At 36.7% G+C, this 22,554-nt stretch overlaps 1 protein-coding gene across 2 annotated transcripts in view; it reads left to right on the top strand.

Moving 5' to 3' along the window:
- Positions 1-22,554, top strand: part of csrnp3 (cysteine-serine-rich nuclear protein 3) — a 56,256-nt gene that overhangs the window by 19,658 nt on the left and 14,044 nt on the right. Inside the window, exons 1-2 of one of the 2 annotated variants that reach the window (XM_079880337.1) lie at positions 12,445-12,714; positions 21,579-21,799. In XM_079880337.1, coding sequence (XP_079736463.1) covers positions 21,592-21,799 — 208 coding nt within the window. In that variant the 5' untranslated portion in view covers positions 12,445-12,714; positions 21,579-21,591. Of the gene's footprint in view, positions 1-12,444; positions 12,715-21,578; positions 21,800-22,554 lie in introns of those variants that run through there. The other variant, XM_079880336.1, reaches the window with a different exon arrangement.

The raw sequence follows: 22,554 nt of genomic DNA, 5'->3' as shown, positions 1-22,554 counted from the left end.
ATGCCAGGAAAGAACCTTTATTTTTAAGAGTGAACCCTGTTAAAATTGCAGATTTTTGAGATGTAAAACAACAAATAATAAAAAAAATGTTTTATATGATATTAAAAACCAACAAAATTCACCTAACAAACCAATATAAACTTGTAGATGTGAAATTAGTACATGTTCAAATCACACAATACGGCAACATTGGAAATAAACCTGCACAATGCCATTTTACAGGCTCTTTCAAATGAGCACATTGGCTTATAGCAGCAGAATTTAGCACAGGAAATAACGAGTTCAAGCACAGATCCTGGATCAGACTCCATATGCTCGCCATTTTGGTTCAGAGCTTCAGTTTGCACTTGCAGACTGATGGAAGAACAGTGTGTTTTTCCGGCGTTGTTCTGGGGAGGATGAGAAGATCAATGCGAGTTGCAGCAGTCTGCTCCGTGTGCGGGGTACTGAACACCAGCCAGATATGTCTTCCTTCGTTCATGTGTGTGTGTGTGTGTGTGTGTGTGTGTGTGTGTGTGTGTGTGTGTGTGTGTGTGTCTACTGCCTCGGGCAACAGCAAGTTAACAAATGTACAAAGAGGGAATGAAGCCTCATTTCCATAAAGCACCAAATGTAGTAGAGCGTCTATTTAAATGGGCTCCTTTGTTTCTAATTGTGTTCTGCTTTCTTGCTTGTTGTTCTCCAAAAAACTCTCAAGTCCACCACAAACGGAGACTCACTTGTCTTTTCAAGAAAGCATGTGTTTTTTACAGTTTAGTCAGTAAACTATCTTTTAACGGCAGCTGCTCAACCCAAGTGATCTTCACAACACAAAAATCAAGACTTGCATCGGTGTGCATTATTTGGGAAGTCTCTGAATCACTGATTCTTCAGTGCAAATGGATCTAAAGACATAATAGCGCAATAGTCAGTGCAGTAAAATAGGGAAATAGACTGTAATTATCACAAGAGTGTAGTTTATGTCCCATTATATTGCGTATCAAATGTGTTGTGTATATCATTTTAACTATGCACCAAATTTACTCTGTCATAATGGCATATGTTAGGTCTGTTCAATCTATGAGCATTGAATTGATTTTGCCTCTAAAGCATCTCACAATGAATCTTTTCCCTCCACGTTACTATAAGAGAGTGTGTCATGTTTGAACAAAGGTTAATAAATGCCAGTCACACCATATGATTCATCATGCTAAGTCTACTCGTTGCATTAGCTAGGCCACGTCACTGCCACTAAATTCGATTTTCGATTCACCTTTTAATGCTTAATCCTGTTCTTTACACACACAGTTCAATCATTTACGGGAGTGATCACTGCCACCAAACACCGCTGTCGTGCAAATGAACGGACGGAACGCATTAAAAAGTTTCTGTTTTCAGTTAAAACGGTGTTGTGTAAGCGGCCCCAAAATTGATTTTTACAATGGGAGTGAATCAATCAAAAAACGCACTTCAGCTGGACAATAACTTTATCCTAGAGACAATATACAATAACTTTATTCTAGAGCTGCTGTAAAACCAAAACTATCTCTGTTACTTTAACTTCCTGTTATCACTGTGAAGCTGCTTTGAAACAATCTGAATTGTTAAAAGCACTATATAAATGAAGGTGACTTGACTTGACTTATACAACCGAATAAACTTTCAGGTAGTGACAACAGCATTTGCAGAAATTCCAAGCAGTGTGTGTGTATATACAGAATTGAACTGAACAACTAGTTGATAATGACATATTTAAGCTCATATTAGAGTTGTGTCTCTCTTCTTCTTTAATGTGCGGTGCAAGAAATCACAGTGAACGAGGTACGTTTTCACTCATTGGTGTTGCCAGATCTTGCAAAAAAAACAAAAAAAAACAGCAATATTGTGACTTGCACCTGACTAATTTATTAAGTTCATAAAATGGATCGCTGAAAAAAACTGAAAAAAAAAGAAAAGACAAATATATATTTATATATTTATTTATTTTATTTTTATATAAATATAAATATTGGTGCCTATTTGAGGAATATTAAAAGAAATGTTAAGAATATTTGCATTGGAACAAACACACAAAACAAATAAATAAATAAGTTTAAAATTAAATCAACAAATTAAAGGTGCACTCTAAAAAATGCTGGGTTGTTTTAACCCAATTTTGGGTCAAATATTGACAAACCCAAACGTTGGATTAAAAATGTTATTTAAAAAAAATTAACCCAATGGCTGGGTTTGTCCATATTTGACCCAAAGTTGGGTTGAATCAACCCAGTATTTTACCCAAGATGTATAAATATGTTTGATATTAACATTGTTTTTGCTTTATTTGTTTATGGCATTACAATAATTAGAATTCCATGGATTTTGGTTGCAAGAATTGTATAAAAATAATATCACAATGGAAAAAATGTCTTAATGGTGTTAAAAATAGGCCTTTTTCATTTTCTTAAGTATAATATAATACTTTTAAAAGTGACAGTAAAGACATTTAGAATGTTACAAAACTCTATTTCAACTACATTTTGTTCTTTTGAACTTTCTATTCATCAAAGAATCCTGAAAAAAAAAATGTATCTCACAATTACATTTGAAAATGTATTAGAATATAAAACAGTTCTTTTAAATTGTAATAATGTTTTTCCTGTATTTTTTTTTTTTTTTGACCAAATAAACGCCGCCTCGGTGAGCAGAAGAAACTTCTTTCAAAAAACATCTTACAGATTATGTATTAGAATAGAATCCACAATACACACATCAAATACTAATTTTATATTTCACCTCAAAAACAAACGAAAGATTATACATGTACAGTATGCATTTGTTTTTGAGGTGAAATATGACCCATACATGACAGGTTTTATAATCACTAATGCCGTTCCAAGTTGAGAGCATCGATTTGCATTTTATACAAAGTGTCTAATTCTGATTAATGTTTATTCAGAGTTTGTAGTAAATCTAAACACATTCCAAGAACTGAAATGAAAATTTCAGTACACGTCTTTAATTTAAACAGATCTCTTTGCATAGACAACAAGGCTCCCTCAGGGACACCACGGTAAACATCACTGTATAATCCACAGCATAACAGCAGCGCCTCGAGTGCGTCTGCTTTATGAATGCTGCACGTGACCTTTTACAAGCATATTCTTCTTCTTTTGGCATTTTCATGCTGTGGATTCGGAGGCCTGTGACTCTTCCTAACATCAGTGTGGAGTATGGAATATATCAAGGCTGCGTTTATGTTTACTTAGCCACACACATCGGCAGAATGACATCAGCTTCAGATATATAATTATTCCAGGCTACAGTTCCTGTCTGTGGGGCTTCAGATGAGCCCGGCGCTCTCAAGGTTGCTCTTTACGGCTCAGCGTCACACATGATTTATAAGGTTAAACACAACCTTTGCAGTGTTTTGGGGAAGCTACTAGCTCTTCTCATAATTTACAGTTAAACTAACAGTCAAGATGCCCTTTTAATAAAAGGTAAACAGGAGCTGATCATATGAAACGTAAGGTGGGAATGTCACAATCAGCCGTATTAAGGCACACAAACAATGAGAATGTAAATAATGTAATAGTATTAGAAAAGACGTCAGACGCACAGTGACAACCTATAGGATTTAACTAAGTGTACATTTACACAACAGCAATGCACTTTAGATGTAGAAAAAGTGTCTCCTTCGCGTTTTTCGTGTGATCCAAGTTCACACGGATCTGAGAAAACGACTAGAAACGCTGTATTCTGGTGCCAGGCCAGTAGTTGGCGATGTCACTTTGTAAAGAAACACTACGCGCCTATTAGACTGAACACGTAATACTCAAAATGTGCGTTTTTGTAGTTTACACGGAGACGATAACTGTATTGTTTTCAAAAACGTGCACTTTGAAACCCGTTTTCAAAGGTTTGCGTTTTCAGGCCCCTAAAACACAATTGTCATGTAAAAGGCTTTAAACGTTTTCAATTTTTAGTTTAAAACAGCGTTGTGTAAATGGCTCCTAAATATTAGTTATACCAAAAAGGATGACAATTTAATCAGTGAAGCTTTCATTTAAACTATAGTTTGTTTACACCTTCAGAACTGTCCCGGGTCGTTGCAGGACGGTAGACGAAGATGATGAGTATAATTCCAACACGAAGTTTAATGACGATTATACAAAGAATAATGTGTAATATAAAAATGCAATGTAGACCGAACAGAGAAAGAATGTGAGGGATTAACTTATAAACAGGGTTCGAATTACGGGGGGTATTGGGGGGTCTGACCCCCTTAGATGAGACTTGGACCCTCCCAAAAGGGATGAATATAATATTTTTCAAAATAAAAATTAATAAAATATAATGTTAGCCTAGCTAGTCTATCTGTATTTAGGCGCGAGATAGGTCTTCACTCCCGTCCCGAACAACATACAGTGGCGCGCGATTTCTTCACTCCTGAACGTACACCACTACAGCAAGTGAAACAATTATTAAAAGATCGTTATGAATTTTAATGTTTGACATTAACACATGACGCAAAACATTGACGCGAGGGAAGTCACTTACATACAACCTACTTAAACTTGAAATTAATTTCATTTAACTATGATGAGTAAGAGAAAAGGGACAGTGGCAGGCATCAGGCATTTTTTTGGTGGTAAAAGAACAGTAAGTAGGACATATAACAATTAAGAGACAGGTAATTAAGGTATGGGTGCTGATATATTTAACAAAATGTTAAAGGCGATTTATCATTTTGTGCAATTTCATTCATAATGTCTTAACAAGAGGGAATCTGCGCTAATATTCAGGGAATTTCGCATATAGATTAGTGGTTCTCATGTGTGCAAGCCTATATAAAATGGAGAGTGTCTAAAGTCGACTATCGAAAAAAGTGTCGCTCTATTCTGTTTTAAAACAGCAAAACTGAGAAAAAGGCTGTGGCTGTGGAAAAACACTTTAATGCCCATAATCCTTTGATTTTGTTTCAATCTGATTGTCTATGGGTGGAAATACAAAAGTTCTAGTTTTCATGAGATTTTAAGCTGTCAAAAGTCCATTGAATGTTGCAAATGATGTATTTCATGTCATCTGGTGGACTTCTGATGACGATCTGGATGCAGGAGAACACATTGTTCATTTACATATACTATCGACATTGCAACAATACAAAGCAAACGCTTTAAGTGTCATCTCACTATATTTTTTGGAACAGAGCCTTTGTGCTCATTCTCTCTGCACTCTTCATCCCTCCCCCTCCCTCTCTCTCTCCCCCTCCCTCTCTCTCTCTCTCTCTCTCTCTCTCTCTCTCTCTCTGGCTCCAGTGAGACTGTGTGCTCACTGTACTTTGCGGTTGCCCTGGCTTTCCCTCTCGGCAGGCTGCAGTAAGAGACAGAGAGAGAGACAGAGAGAGAGAGAGAGAGAGAGAGAGAGAGAGAGAGAGAGAGAGAGAGAGAGAGAGAGAGAGAGAGAGAGAGAGAGAGAGAGAGAGAGAGAGAGAGAGAGAGAGAGAGAGAGAGAGAGAGAGAGAGAGAGAGAGAGAGAGAGTCACTCTGACTCGCCTGTCATGCACTGATCTGACGCCTGCTTCTGTGTCCCGAAAACCCCTCAACGTCTTGCAGCAAAACACCACATTACTGCAACATAAGCAAGTATTGGGTGTAATGCATTATCAAATAATAAATTACAGTAATTGAAAAGGCATAGTAAGGGATTAGTCTTATTTTTCTGTAATTTAATAATCACAGTTACTTCTGATGTAATTGCATTCAATATGTGTAGAACTATAGAACAATTCAATACACAAACTTTAGCACTATTCAATATACAATCGTTGATTTAATGTCTAATGATACTCTAATGAGAGTTAGTTGACATGTAGTTGCAAAGTTACTTAGTAGAACTATCAAAATAAAGAGTTACAGTAAATAGCGTTGATTTTGATGGCATGCTGACTTTTAACATGGATCCAATTTCATATGTACATAACGCATTGTAAAAATGGAAATGAATGAATTCACACCCTTTGTGTCCAATTATGGGAATGATTTACATAAGATCGTCTTCCAGCAATTGTTTAGTGTTAGTTAGCTGCAGGGTTAGAGGGGGGGAATCATGTTGGACTGCCATGTATGACTCAGTGTGCTGATTTTCCCAGGCTTAAGGGCAGGCAGAGGTTAGTTTGGGGCTAATGACAGGCCTCAGAACTGCTAACATCCCATAAAACATTCAGAAGGGAAGCACAGATAGAGAATGAGGGTGTAGAGATTCAAAAGCCCAACATCCAAGAGAAACATTCAAAGGTTACATCCTCCACACCCTCGAGGCAGAGACGTGTTACCTTTCAATCGGTCATTGTATGAAGACACTAGTTGTGTCTCCACAGACCTCTCAGTGACAGACTCTTCTCCGAGTTCAAGCGGAGCCAAGAAACGACATTATTTGTAAAGCTCTCGTGAGCTTTAATCACTGCAGCTGAGTCATTGCTATAGGCTCTGAACGAGTAGTTGTTAGAGAATGACATATGATGTGTTTTTTTTTCATCCTGTCAGTCAGGACTCGGGTTATTGTTCTTCCGTGGAAGTTTATCAGCAACACTTCCACCAGAAAATAGCGTGCTAAAAGCCATCCAGTTATTACAAAGCGCATTTAAACTCCTCAGGCAGCAGAAATAATGACTTTTTTTGGCTCCGGTCTTCCATTTTTTTTTGCATGCCGCCGTCACACAGCCAATGATTTGATTTGGAACCAGACTCCTCATTTGCATATGGCCTGAATATAGTCAGAAGATGTCTATGCATCAAAGCGCAATATATTATAATTCTCTATATTCCCATATGCACAAAATCACAGAATAGGACATGAATATATCTGTTCAAGCAATACAGTCACGGTCTGTTACAAAACCTAGTGATACATGGCAGCAACATACAAATAACTATCATTATGCAAAGTTACAAAACAGGTCATACTTTTAAGGTTTTGACTTCTTATAAAAAGCAGCAATGAGAAATGCATTAACAACACTTAGTTCTTGATCTCGATTCTGATTGGCTGAGAGCATTTTCTAACAATGTGATATTCTGCTAATATTACAGAGAAACCGTTTCACAATTTGTATCCCTCCGCTTGTTTCTGCCGGATCTATACTGGTACTGGCAGCATTTCTCACAGTGAGTGTCAATGGCGGAGGAGAAAGCCAACTATAATTTTACAAATACTACTGTTATTGTGTCATAGAATGTAGTTTTCAGTTAGCATTGCTAAATGATAAATGCATTACTGACTTCACTGACTTCTGCACAAAGGATAGCCCACATGCTTAAGAAAGTATATTAAAAGGCAACATAATCAACAACTTTCACGTTAAAGGGTAACTCTCGCCAAAATGCAACTTATGGTCTTTTTGTTAATCTACCCGAGGCGAACTTTCGTGTAAAAGCATAATTAGAAAGGAAACGCCACTTTTAAGTTTGACCGTATTTTCGTTTTCGGTCAAATTGCCTTTTGAATGGGAGTGCTTGAGGCACGACTATGATAGCGTCAAAATCGCTATTTTTAAAACACTAATGCGGCTCGACACAACATGAAACTGTGCTGGAAGTGTCACCAGGGGCTCTACACATGAACTCCAGCATTGAGAACATTGTTTGTGTACACGGAGTTTATTAAAAAGAAAGATATTGAACAACTCACTTTAGCTGTGTCCGCTGGGATTTTGACAGTCAAAAATAGTCGATCACCGAATACGAATAAACTGACTCTGAATTTTAGTATTGTCTCTTATATGAGGATCCTTTTTCAAATACAAGGTCAATATTGACTTTCACTAACGACAAAACAACAAATTATCCGTGAATTTATATGGAACTAAGCTTTAGAAGCTTTCCATCTTTACTCTCCTCCCTGTTACGTCGCATTCGGAGATCGACTATTTTTGACTGTCAAAATATTTAAAATAAAATATTTATAAAAAATATTTTAAAAATAGCGATTTTTGATGCTATCATAGTAGTGCCCCAAGCACTCCCATTCAAAAGGCAATTTGACCGAAAACGAAAATACGGTCAAACTAAAAAGAGGCGTTTCCATTCTAATTATGCTTTTAAATGAAAGTTTGCCTCGGGTAGATTAACAAAAAGACCCTAGGTTGCATTTTGGCGAGAGTTATCCTTTAAGAGCACTTAAAATGCAACCCATAGGCAGCTCACTAGGTTTTGGAACAGAGCCTCAGTGTGTGTGTGTGTGTGTGTGTGTGTGCGTGTGTGTGTGCGTGCGTGGACTGCCAGTCATATGTTTTGCATCTTTACATAATGGAGCTCCTGGTATGATATCCCATAAGAAAGAGAGGGAATGCAAATTAGATATGACTGTTACACAATAGGCAGCATTCCAAGATGAAGAGGAAACGAGAGGAAATAATTCGATTTTTCTGGTCAAATCAAGTGCTGAGCCATTCATGACTGTCTGATCTGCTCTCTAATGGGTCCCAGACCCGCAAGGCCATAGATTCGAGTCGGGATAAACATTTTATATGGAAAGAAACGTATTGAGTAATTTTCAGTAGATATGAAGGAAGCAATAGTGTGCTACTGTCACTTACAAATGAGCTACATTTGTAAGTCGCTTTGGATAAAAGCGTCTGCTTTTACAAAAGGCTTTTAATGTTTAGTTTTCCACAATTCAGATCATAACATAGAGGCTATGCTGTCCCTCAAGACGTTTTCCAAAAGAAAACCTAGTCCAGGATAAATCCGTCTGCGTCCAGAAACACAGCAAGAGCTCCGATTTAAACCTTTATTAAATCCAAAACACACATACAAGCATTCTCCTCCTGAAGCCAGCTGCCTTTCCACTAAAAACTCTCATAAATGGTTTTAAACACACTATGAAATCTGTTATAGGTGGGATTAAGCACTTTAAAATGAGCGCTCAGTGCTTAAATATCTTTTTATTTGAAGGATTTGTTGAATTGGTCTATCCTTGTTTTAAGCAAATGGGAATACAGTATAACTGGCAGGAATTAGATGGGCTGAAAAAAATGAATAATTAGAGAAGGAATCATCCTTTCGGTTGCGGAGACGTATATTGACATACTATTTGCCACATTTTTAATTTCTGGACTTTACTTATTAGTTGAGAGAGTCTAATAAACAGAGATTTTGTCATAATTACAGGAGGTCCGAACGCCTCGGTGAGCAGAGGACAAGTCGTCCCGCACCGGTCTCACTGCAGTGGCCGTCACACAACGCCGCAAGCAATAATCAAAGTGTTTTGACACAGCATTTATTCAGGCTCTAATAGCTGGAAGACCACACACTCTGTTTGTGTTTCTGTGCCGTTTATGTGCCATCGAGTGGAAGGATTTCCTGAAGCAAGAACTGTAATGTTGACATTAATGATAACTCCACAGCTCTACTCCCAGGAGCTTTCAAGACTAATTTAAGTGCACTCTTAATCCAAATATCTGCTTTATTCACTGATCATGTGGAGGGCTGGGTGATGTAGCCGTATTGATTATACTGCCATGTTTGATGATGTTCAAGAAATCTGCAGAGAATACTAAAATTATTCATTCAGAAGAACTTCAAGCAAGCAGCTATTGTTCTCAAGTAGATTCAAAATCATTAAAGTATATAAATGACCACAAGAAAGAATTATATTTAATCATTTTCATTTATATGGACCGATGTAAATAAATGATAAAACAGTATGAATATTTAATCGTATAAATTAATAATGTTTACAAAAACATTTTAATATATGAAAAATGCCACACAAGGATGTCTGCGAACATTCTGTGATGGCTCAAATGAATCACTGAATCAGAGTTGGGAATCGAGTCATTGAACTGATTCATTGAACAGATTCAGATAAATGAATCAAACATACCAGCTCTAAAACTGTTTTTGCTACTGATGTTTAAATCAGAGAGGCTATTAAAATTCATTTTTAAAAGTTATCAGACAAGAAAGTTTCACAGAATTAGTCAAAACTTCATGGCTGAATAAAAAAAACATCATGATATTCTCAATATTGCATCATTTATGAACACAAGAAAGAATGATATTTAATAATTTTTATCAGTATGGACTGATATAGATAAATAAATCATTAAACGTAAATAAATAATAGTATGCATATTTATTAGTATAAATGAATAATGTTGCATATATTGTTTACTAAAAAAATTATATATATATATATATATATATATATATATATATATATGTAAAATGCCACACAAGGATGTCTGTGAACATTCTGTGATGGCACAAATGAATCACAGAGTTTGGAATCGATTCATTGAAATGATACAGAGAAATGAATCAAACATACCAGATCTAACATTGTTTTTGCTACTGATGTTTAAATCAGAGAAGCTATTAAAATTCTTTTTTTAAAGTCATCGGACAAGAAAGTTTCAGAAAGTTAGTAAAAGCTTCATGATATCCTCAATATTACATAATTTAAATCACCAGTAAAAGCATCCCATGAATATTAGACATTTTTTCTTTTTCTTTTTTTATTCCATGAATAATGCGCTTATATTGTTTAATTTAATGAGCAAAATCATATTTGACACCATGACCATGAGTTATTATACTCATAATTATATCTCACAACAACATAGATGTTTTTTTTTTGTCTGAAATTCTATGGAAAATAGTTTAAATATTAATCACATGGTGATTTAAATCAATTAAAACCTACTTCATCTCATTTGATTAGTCTAACAAGTCAAGTCCCCTTTATTTATATAGCGCTTTCTAAAATACAGATTGTATCAAAGCAGCTTCACATTGATAACATGAAAATAATACAACAAAGTTTGTTTCTAGAAGAAAACTGCGTCATCGTCCACCCTAAGTTAGGCAGATCAATAATATTGTTGAATATTAAATGTCCCCAACTAAGCAAGTCAAAAGCCAAGGCAACATTAGCTGTTTCCATTACCCTTCAAATTGTGCAAATTGAAATTGCGAATTGAAAATACGCCCAATGGAAACACGTCAATTTCGCAAAAACTCCCATTTATCGCAAAAAAGTTTTTACGCTCGCATGCACTGTAAAAAATTTCTAACCCTCCCAAATCAAAAATTTCAAGTGACCGATAACATCTAAATTTTTCAATTGGCCCAACTGAAATTCTGTAAATTAAATTTTATAATTTACAGAATTTCACTTGGGCCAATTGAAAAATGTAGATGTTATCGGTCACTTGAAATTTTTGATTTGGGAGGGTTAGAAATTTTTTACAGTGTGAGGTGGTTTTTCAGGCAATTCGAAAAAAAAATATTTCGCAAAACTGCAATGGAAACAGTTTTTGCGCATTTATAGGTCACCTGACGTAGACGACGCGTGTGTTTGGACAGAATACGAGACAGAGTTCTTTATTAAATTCATAAAAGACAAAAGATTTACAGGAATACTGGATTCTAAACCTCAAAGAAATGTCACAATCAAGAGCTCGAAGCAGAAATGAGGGAGAAACACCCAGAAACACCTTATATGTGCCGCTCTTAAGTATAATAAGGGTCGTTCCTTACCATTAATGCTTGGAAAACACATCTCTGTCGGTTAATAATAATGGCTAGTGCAGTGGCTGGGATATAGTACATAAACCTACCAATGTCCGTTAACATGGTTTTTGGAATGATTTTAATGAAGTTTTAGTCGCATTACATCAGTTAATGGAAACGCCGTCAATTCGCAATAGTTTTTTGTCGACATTTAGATAAAATCGCAAAAGTTTTGTGCAAATCTGTAATGGAAACGCGCCTAGTGGCATCTAACAGATAGTTCCTATTCTCAAGTTTGATTGGATGAGCCATATTCAAAGCCACCCTTAAGAAAAACGTATCACGGTTTCCACAAATATATGAAGCAGCACAACTTTTTTCTTCATTGTTACTAATACGAAATGTTTCTTGAGCATCAAATCCTCATATTAGAATGATTTCTGAAGGATCATGTGACACCGAAGACTGGAGTAATGATGCTGAAAATTCAGCTTTGCATCATTTTAAACGCCACTTATAAACATTTTACAATCACATTGCATATATTCAGTTACCATCCAGCTGTAATGTTTAGTGTGTTTGTATGTGAGATTGCTTGCGAGTCTCATCACCCGCCTTGAACGGAGTATTTATGAAGCACAAGTGCAGCCCAAGTTCATTAGCACAAATCCCACTGAGCCCAAGCGTGTGCGTTTGACTGTCTCTATCACTGTTTCTGGCTCATTTGTGGGTGCCCTCGCTCACCTCTACAGATTATGGTGCTGTGCCGGCTATCGACTGTCTCTCCGCTGTCTGTTTTCCCTCTCTCTCTCTCTCTCTCTCTCCCTCCCTCTCATGATGGTAAAAATATCTGCAGACAGCAGGAACACACAGGCACCGCTCTCTCTCTCTCTCTCTCTCTCTCTCTCTCTCTCTCTCTCTCTCTCTCTCTCTCTCTCTCTCTCTCTCTTCCACCCATGTGATCTCTCAGGCAGGCAGGCGTCGCTGTGCACAGTCTCCAGTCCTCAGCTAATGAGTCTTTGTGTGTTTGGAGCGAATGAGAGCGAGTGTTCAGGCTGTTTTAGACAGCAGTGGAGACCGGGAGTGCACCTCTCTTTACCTCTCTCGCCCCGGTCTCCTCTGTCGTGTCTCCGAGAGAAATGGAGGGCCATCATTCAGCACATCTCATCTGGCTCTGAAAGGCTGCTCTGAGAGAAGAGTCGTGGTGAGAGGGAGGAGAGTAACGCGCCGGTGGACGCAGGTTGGTGCATTTCGAAGCGAAAGCATGACTCGTGCCCTGTTTCTGTTCTGATGTGTCACGCCTGGCCTGATGGGAAATCTGAGGTCAACTTCCTTGAGCGCTCGCCTCTTTGACCTGCAGTGTATCGGGGGAATCGCTGGCTGAGACGGCGTAGAAATGTGTCAACTGGTAGAGGTTTTGCATTAATAACCAGGTAGATTCGTGTCCCAAACTAGTCGAGATGAGGAACTTGTTGTCAAGTTAACTGTTTACAGTTGCTAAGCAACATTGCAACTTGCTGCATTAATACAAAAATCGATTGATGCGCTTCACAGGTGTACGTCAGAACTGTTTTATCAAATGTATATAATAAAAATATAGAAACATATATATATATATATATATATATATATATATATATATATATAAAATATATAATATATAATATATATATATATATATATATATATATATATATAAACATTTTTGTATAATATATAAATATATATATATATATATATATATATATATATATATATATGTAAACATTTTCCCCAAAATATGTATTACCACATGATTGTATTAATTTATAAACATTTTTTATGGATTAATTAAATATATATATTATCGCACAATAGGTATTACCACGTAATTGTATAAATATACAAAAAAAAATTATAGATTAATTAAATATTGATTATTCCAAAATATGTTTTACCAAAAAATATATTACCTTTTTTATAGATTAAATAAATATACTAAATATAGATTTCCCAAAATATGTATTAATGTATTAATATATATATACATTTTATGTATTAATTAAATATGTGAAATATAAATTATCCGAAAATATACATCACCACAAAATTATGTAAATATATAAACCCTTTTTATAGATTAATTAAATATAGATTATCCCAAAATATGTTTTACTAAAAATATATTAGCTTTTATATAGATTAAATAAATACAGATTTTCTCAAAATATGTATTATTGTATTAATATATAAACATTTCTAAGTACTAATTAAACATATAATAAATGATCCCAAAATATGTATGACCACACAATTGCATTAATATATAAAACCCTTTTTTATAGATTAATTTAATGTAGATTATCCCAAAATATATTTTACCAAAAGTACATATTACCTTTTTTATAGATTAATTAAATATGCTAAATATAATTCTTCCCAAAATATGTATTATTGTATTAATATATAAACATTGTATGTATTAATCAAATATATGAAATTTAAATGATCCCAAAACATGTATCACCACATGATGGGATTAATATATGAAACCCTTTTTATAGATAAATTAAATATTTTATCGAGAGATTATCCCAAAATGCAAGTATAACCACATACTTGTAATTATATATTTATTAATACGTTATTAATATTTATTCATATGTGAATCTTTTTTTTATAGAATAATTAAATATAGATTATCCCACAAGATTTTATTAATATATAATAAAACCAATTTTCCAATGAGTGAGCATCAAAACTAACTATCAAAACTAACTATTGTGATATACAGTTAGCGTGATGGTGATATAAGATTGTGGTCGTGCTCCCCAACCCTCTATAGCGCTCAGCCTCCGCTGCCAAGAAGTATTGATCTCTATAGGTTGTCAGTGCTGCATCGGCAATGCTAAAGTACATGTGTGTTTGTACATGTGTGTGTCCGTGTTGAACAGAGCTCGTCCGGGGAGTGGCTGTTTTGTGTCTTCTGGTTTTTTGCTGCAGGATTTTCATTTGTAACATACTGCAAGGGTTCTGTGGAAAACTACAGCAGCTAAGAGAAGACAAAGGGAGAGAGAGAGAGAGAGAGAGAGAGAGAGAGAGGCAGAGCTAGAGATGTAGTAGAGGAGAAATAACTAGCTGTGTGTGAGAGTCCGTATCTCTGGTACAGAGTCAGCTCCTGTTACCTCGGGTTAGCTGGAGATGTCATGCCCAGTCATTGTGTCAAGAAATGGGAAAAGTTGCTCCTCTCGCTGTAGTCGCAGGATCTTCAACGTCCACCGTTTTAAAAGCTGCAAGTAGCATCTTCTGCAAGAACACAGAATAATAACGGCATGAAATTTTGCAGAGCCGAATGATTTTCTTTCACAGTTATTTCATCAATGAATTCCCTCTGATTACAGATGAGGCGTTGCATGAGCGTTTATTTTCAGATCTTGTGTGTGTGTGTGTGTGTGTGTGTGTGTGTGTGTGTGTGCTGTAGATGAAATGGAAAAAAAAAAAAAAACAGAATGACTCTCAAATGTGAAATTCACTATTTGTGCAAGTGTATTAGCGTCTCCATGGTAACCGTTTTGGGGTATTGCAGAGCAGCGCTGCATCCGCTGAGGATGGAAAATGCGAATGGATTTTCAACAAGGGGAACTAATTATGATGATTACGAGAAAATTGACTTACATTGTGTCTCCAAAACTAGAGAAGCCATTTCCAATTATTGCGAGCCTCTTGCATCTGGCCGGACCGCTGCGGGAAACAGCGGGAAACAGCGGGATTGCTCTGTTAGTGTGGTTCATGTGAATGAGTGTGAACACTGCCAACCCTGGTGCGCACCAAACTGAAAAGATGAGTCTCACTCCGCTTCCAAACGGACTCTGCGGTTTGACTGATATATGAACACAACACGGACCAAAGACATGTAAACAAACCAAAAACAGGACATGATGACACAAGCTGAGACTAAAGAGGACAGAATGCTCAAGCATACCTGTTTTTTCTCGTCATTGTCGCAATGTTGCCCATCACAGTTCAGTTCAGGCATCAGAACCGCGTCTCCTCACGGCAGATCTTGGTTTGTGTGTGTGTGTGTGTGTGTGTGTGTGACGGAGGGATTCCTGACGCTGTTTTGACTCCTTTACACATTTCATAAGCTCTTCATGAGTTCTCAGCTGGTCAAAATACCATCATATGTAGATTACACACATACAACGAGCGCATTTATCCCAGAACACAGCATTGTTTTGGATGTTCGGTAAGTTCTGTCACGAAATATATAACGTTATAAAAAGCCGACCAATCAGGTTGTGAACATATCCCTGTGCCTTTAGATTCAGTGTTAAAATGCCAATGTGAACGCTAAGCGGACCAAGCGAACCGAAGTGTGAACACACCAGGTATTGTTCATGTCTGTTTCACAAATGAACGAATTATGCAGTAAAATTGAATACATTGGTTTAGTTGAGCATTAGTCACACATGCATTTCACTTTACAGGTTTGCAATAATAAATAATTTAAATTCATTCAAAATTGGTACCTGTTATACAAATGGACATCAGCCCAGATGATTTCGTAAAAATTCTTATCCAGCCGTCACAAATGACTAGAAAGGTCATGAAAAGGTCATGATAATTGATTGGTCAAAAAGTGTGGGAAGGGAACCAGTGTTATTTTAGTGTCAATGAGATACTAAAAAACGTGAACTGAAAATATAATAAATAAAAACATTCAAAATATTAATAAAACAATAAGTTTTATTCATATTTTGAATGTTTTTATTTTATATTTTCAGTTTAAGTTTTTTAGTAATTTTGTTTAGTGTTTTTGTCATTTTAAAAAGTCTATTATTTATATATATATATATATATATATATATATATATATATATATATATATATATATATAATTTCAGTTTAGTACATCAAGTTAAACTAAATAAAAAAAGAGAAATGTTTCTTTGGCAACTAGCTGAAATAAAATAAGTTTACTTTTTTATATAGGGGTTTTTTTTTTTTGTTTTTTTTTTACATTTATTGAATTTCAACTAGCACATTTTTTTTATGGTTTTATTAACTTAATAATAACCCTGGTGGGAACATTGCCTATCAGAATCAAATAATTTCAAGACGACTACTGAGATGCTGCTTTATGCCGGTACACATTGTATGATTTGGGGCTGTCCCGGACAAAAGACGACCAATCGTGGCGATTTCTGTGGTTGCGGCTCCTAAACGGTCTAGTGAGAGAGGTTCAAAGACAAAAAAGGTCTTCAAAGAGAGGTCTTGTGACCAAAGATAGCCAGCTATAATTTTCTAACAGAGTCAGAAATTTAGCATGATCGTCTCATTGTGTTACTATGACCTACATCTACAGACTAGCCAATTAAAATGCAACATGAAATGGTGTATTGATCAACACGACATGGCGCTAAAACTTAAAACTACTTTCCTCAAGCTCCATTTACCAAATTAACATGCCAAGCACTCTTTTCCCTACGACCACGTCCATATTCTCCTCTTTCACTTCCTTTTTTTTCAGCGCATATAAAAACCTCAATTGCCAAAGTACGATTCATCTTGCTCTATTTGTTTACCACTAGCGCATGCTGATGACTTTTATTCTTCTATACTAACTTGAGTCGTAGCCTACGATCAATAGCTGTCATCATCGTACAGTCTACATACATGTCGTATACCCAAGTTTATTAGATCCATGTTGTACAGTGTGATTTGTAAGGATCTTATAGGATTGCCGTAATCGCACAGTCTGTAGCAGGCGTTAAAGGTAACCTAGCATGTAGCCTTGTCGTACATACTGAGTTTCCAGTGGATTCTGTTGCTCCAGAGGTTCAGAGTAGGTCTGTGGAGAACAGAGCCGTGTTCTGTCCTTATGGGAGGGAGACACATTCCGCAGCGCTGCTGTGGTTTGGAGGCCCTCCAGCTGCCTTCTCCCCCCCATACACACACACACACACACACACACACAGAGGAACAATAGGCCTCAGCTGAGACCCATGGAGCCCGCGGGTCGAGGCTGGTCTTTCCCAGGGGTTAAACTGGGCCGGAACGAGCTGGAACAGCGTTCCGGTGTCATGCTAGATTCCGACCCTTTCTGAACCCAAAGGAATTGTATTGGGTTTTCTATTCAGTACTGGATTAGAAATACAGCACAATTGCTTTATGATGTGGAAATATGATATAGATTGTCTCACACTGCACTTAACCTTGGGTTGTTTTCACTCTAAACACTGCTTTTAACCCCATTTCACACTTTTTCACTTTCACACAATTTAGATGCGGGGTTAACACCGCTTTTTACCCGGGGTTATGAAACCCTGCTCCGCTTTTGCACTGCGTTGCAGTGCCAGACTTGAGCAGTGTTAAATGATGAAAAACCGCAAGATTGAGACGTCTTAAAAAAAAAAAAAAAAAAAAAAAAAAAACGCTCCACGTTTTTGGAAAGGCGTGTCATGCGCAATACGTTGCAAAAGAGGCAAACGCAACGGTGAAGCACATTATGTTTAGAGCCTTTGTGTAAACATATTGTGTGCAGCATTCGTCCAATCAGTGACACTGACACCTCAAATATGCAAATAAGGACATTAGGGTTTAGGCATGTACTGTATAGTGTGAAAGGACAGTTAATGAATACCCAGGATTAAGTGTTAACCTTGTGTAAATTATGAGCAGTGTTAAGCGTGAATCAAGATTACCCAGGATTCCGTTTACCCGGGGTTTAGAATAACCCAGGGTTAACTATTTCAAGTGTGAAAAGCCCTTCTTAAAATCAAAGGTTCCAAAAGTGGTTCCCCAAAGATCCTTTCCCCCAAAAGTGGTTCCCCAAAGATCCTTTCCCCCAAAAGTGGTTCCCCAAAGATCCTTTCAGTTAACTTATTTTTTTTTTTGCATTGAAAAGGTTCCATAATGCCAATACAAAGCCATTTTTAATATTACAAAATATTTCTATATCAAATAAATGCAGTTCTTTTGAACTTTCTATTCATAAAATAAATACATTTTATTTTTCACAAAAATATTAAGTAGCACAACTGTTTGATTATAACAGTTTGATAATAATCAAACACACACAACACTGATAATAATAAGATTTTTTTTTTTTCTTGAGCAGCAAATCGTCATATTAGAATGATTTCTGAAGGATCATGTGACACTGAAGACTGGAGTAATGATGCTGAAAATTCAGCTTTGATCACAGGAATAAATTACATTTCAAAATATATTCAAATAGAACAGAGTTATTTAAAATTGTAATAATATTTCACGATATTAGCATTAGAGACTTTCAAAAACACAACTTTAGTATATGATATTGGAGTTAATTTGACATTTACCCACATTTAATACTTGTAGCTACCTTAAGCTGACTGTTACAGGTTATTGTACTATCATTTTTATTTGTGTAATTTTTTATATTTTCTCCAACAACCCAAGCATACATAGCCTAGAAATCCAGACCCAAATCTGATAGATTAATGGTCTGGCATCGACTAATGAAACTCGCCCAGCTCGAGGGGTGGCACCAAGCATGCATTTGAAAATCTCACTGCACGCAATTGGATAACACTACGACCAATCACAACAAGTCCCATACGCTTAGCTACCAGCGGAGCTAACTGGTAGATTAGACTCTTACCGTATCCGGTCGGCAAAACAGTGAAAACGCCCTTCTTGCAAAGGAAGGATTCGAGCACCGTCTTCTGTTCCTCTTTTAGATAAAAAGCCACGTCTAACTCGTTCATTGTAGCGGCCAAAGCCGTTTCAAACAACTGGTGTTCATCCATAGCCATCTTGCAATGTTTACTAATGACTTCGACGTCACAGCGCTGTCGTCATCTCGCCTCTGGCCCGCCTATATCAGATAACCCGATGTGATTGGTGCAGCTCGGATACAAGGGCATAGTTAATGAGCATCATTACTCGACGCCAGAGTAAACTCACTGAGCAAATTCAATTTGTGCTCTCGCGAGAACTCTGGATTTCCAGGGTAAAGCATACAGGCCTATGGTGAATAAAACTAATTGATAAGGAAAAAAACTGTACATAATAAATCAGCTTTTCATTAAGCAAAATTATGTTTCATTTAAACACAAACACAACACTTGTGCAACATAAGCAATGACATACATCCAAATGAACAAGACGGAGGGAAGGGCATAAAACACAGCCCAGATTTTAGTGTTCCTGTACCTCGAAAATCCCAGTTCATCAGCCGCTCTGCTGGGGCTTCAGACACACACGATGGCTCTGTGAGACTTGCAGTGTGAAACAACACATTCCCTCCTTCAGTAATGAGGCTGCCAGCCAGTCGTCCTCTCTCTTCTGCGTCGTGTGTGTGTGTGTGTGTGTTTCACTCTTCTCATTTCTGGCTCAATTGTAACTACAGAAATAAGCTGGAGACGAGAGGGAAAAGATACTGTCAGGATGTGCTGCTGCTGCTACTGCAGGTTTAGGAAATCTGTGTGAAATCTGTCCAATCCAACAGGTTAAACAAGAACAGGTTTATTACAGGCAAGAGCAGAAATCTACATTTTCTGGAGAAAGTGTAACCGGTACTTGCCGTACCTGTGCAAAACTCAGCATCACCATCATCATCACCCCACCGTGTTGGGGTTGGTTCCCAGGACATTGCTACATGGTTGCTATTGTGTTTCACAAGATCACATCTAAACACACATGTGACGCACATTCTATATTAATGCATCATGTCGCTTGGCAACCATAAACATCCTTCAGGCTAATTTTGAGTGGAATGATTCAGTTTCTCTTGGGTACTTCACTTCATTGTAAAAACAAGTGATTTTCATAAAAAAAAATTTTTTTAAATCTGAAGATCCAACTTTTTTTTTTACAGCCGTCTACCGAACATGTCTTTTCCATTGAGCCTTTGAGTCTCATTTCTTTTAATTTCCAGTCATGCCGTGTCCTTGTACTATGATTACTAAATTCCTGAAGCTGGTTTATGAGTGCAATTCTGAAAACTCATCTCAAGTTTCCAGTTTGTTTTCTTTCCTGAAGACACTCTATCAAACACAGACAAAAGTGACTTCCTGGAAGGTTGAGGTAGAATTCAATTAGTATTTTTTTTCCCCTCTGCTTCCATCTGTGGTCCTGTGAGGCCTGGTGATCAATGGCAGCGTGGAGGAGAGGAGGATGTGTGTTCTACCGCTTATCACTAATTGAGTGCTTTGAGGATCAGAGCGAATGGATGCTTGATATAGAGCAACAGCAGCTGACCACTTTTCCAGTGGCCTGGGTTTTGAGACGAATTACATTTTAAAGTGTAAAAGAAAAAAACAGGAAAAAGTCTTTCATGAGGGAATGCTCATCCTGTGAAGCATATAGCAAATGATGGAATTGAGTCAAGGTAAGCAGGGTTGAGTCTGGTCAGTACCTGGATGGGAGACTCCTGGGAAAACCAGGTTGCTGCTGGAAGAGGTGTTAGTGAGGCCAGTAGTGTGTGTATATATATATACACACACACTTATGCATTTGGCATATATTATTTATATGGGTATAAAAACATTTATCCAGATATATAAAATAAATATCTGCTAAAGTAAGAGTAAATTGCTTTTATATATGAATGTTCTCTAATTAAATAAAATAACAATTAAATATATATATACTTTATACTGTATACTCTCTCTGTGTGTGTGTGTGTGTGTGTGTGTGTGTGTGTGTGTATAGACACACACACACACACACACATATATATATATATATTATGTTAGATTCAATTTATCACGATTAATCAATTTGACAGCACTGATGTATATATAATATAGAATAAAATATAGTTAAAAATAGGGGAATTTTGGTAGAATTTGCAATGATTTATGGGAGTTACAGTCATTTACATTGACATGGTAACTGGGATTTGATCAGTGACTCTGATTGGTGGATCGCTTTCCAGGATTATGTGTGGAGTAAATATAATTTTCTTGAAATGTAGTTGAAATCACACTGAATTGTTGCTTCTCCAGTAGCATGCATCATTAAAATGCAGTTATCGCTAAAATAATACAATATATCATTGCAATGTTAAAAATCCATTTTCCTGTGGAGAAAATAAATGTGATTTTTACTTGAGGAACTCTCTCTCGTCTCGTGCAGCCTGACGGCAACCATGAGTGGGATTCTGAAGAGGAAGTTTGAGGAGGTGGAGGGAGCGTCGCCCTGCTCGTCACTGAGGGAGTCGGAAGAGGAGGAGATATCGAGCACTGAGAGCGGAGACAGCAGCGACAGCGTCAACCCATCGGCCTCGCACTTCACACATTCTTCATCAGCAGCAGCATCATCATCCTCGTCATCTACACACATGCTGCAGCGGACAGGTGAGACAGCAGCAAAACAGTGCTGTAGGATTTCCTTTGAAACAATTTTCACTCTGAGATTTATAGTAAATTTGCAGTGACAGTAAGCTGACAAATGATCATAACATTATTACTGATTGAATATTTAAAAGAATGAGAGAAAAGTAGCCGAGTTTTAAAAAGAGAAAGGTTGCCAGGCCATAAAACTACAAAAAGGGCTAGTTATTATAATTCTTTTTTTTCCCCATCACCTTCATGTCGTTCCAAAACTGTACTGTTATTTATTTTTCAGTGGATCACAAAAGGAAACATTTTGAACAATCACGCAACATTTCATTGTGACCACATAAAAAATAAGCATAAAAGTATTATAAAATGACTCCATATGACTATTTTGTTTTATTTTTTGGTGAACTATTCCTTTAAAACTAATGACAACTGGCACAAAACATTGTCTCATTCCATTAAAGCACTGAATTGTGGGTATACGAGAAGGAAGATGGGAAATGCCGTTTCCAAGAGAATGTCCCCAGGGAAAATGCTAGCTCGAAATTGGTAGCAGAAAATAGAAAATGGTCCTTTGAAAGGAACATTCATCACTGAGATTTGATATCGATCGTCATCATGCTGTCTGAAGGGGGCTTGAGAAAATATCCATCATCGCAATAAACGTAAAACATCTGGCCCAATGCCGCTAACTATTAAGAAGCTGAAGCGCGCATGAGACGGCATTTACGAAACTTTATAATAAGACATTCAAGAGCAGTTCACCTGAA

This window comes from Squalius cephalus, assembly GCF_949319135.1.
Source record: "Squalius cephalus genome assembly, chromosome: 9".
Taxonomy (NCBI): Eukaryota; Metazoa; Chordata; class Actinopteri; order Cypriniformes; family Leuciscidae; genus Squalius; species Squalius cephalus.
The sequence above is the reverse complement of the archived record's forward strand: the minus strand, read 5'-3'. Positions and strand labels throughout refer to the sequence as shown.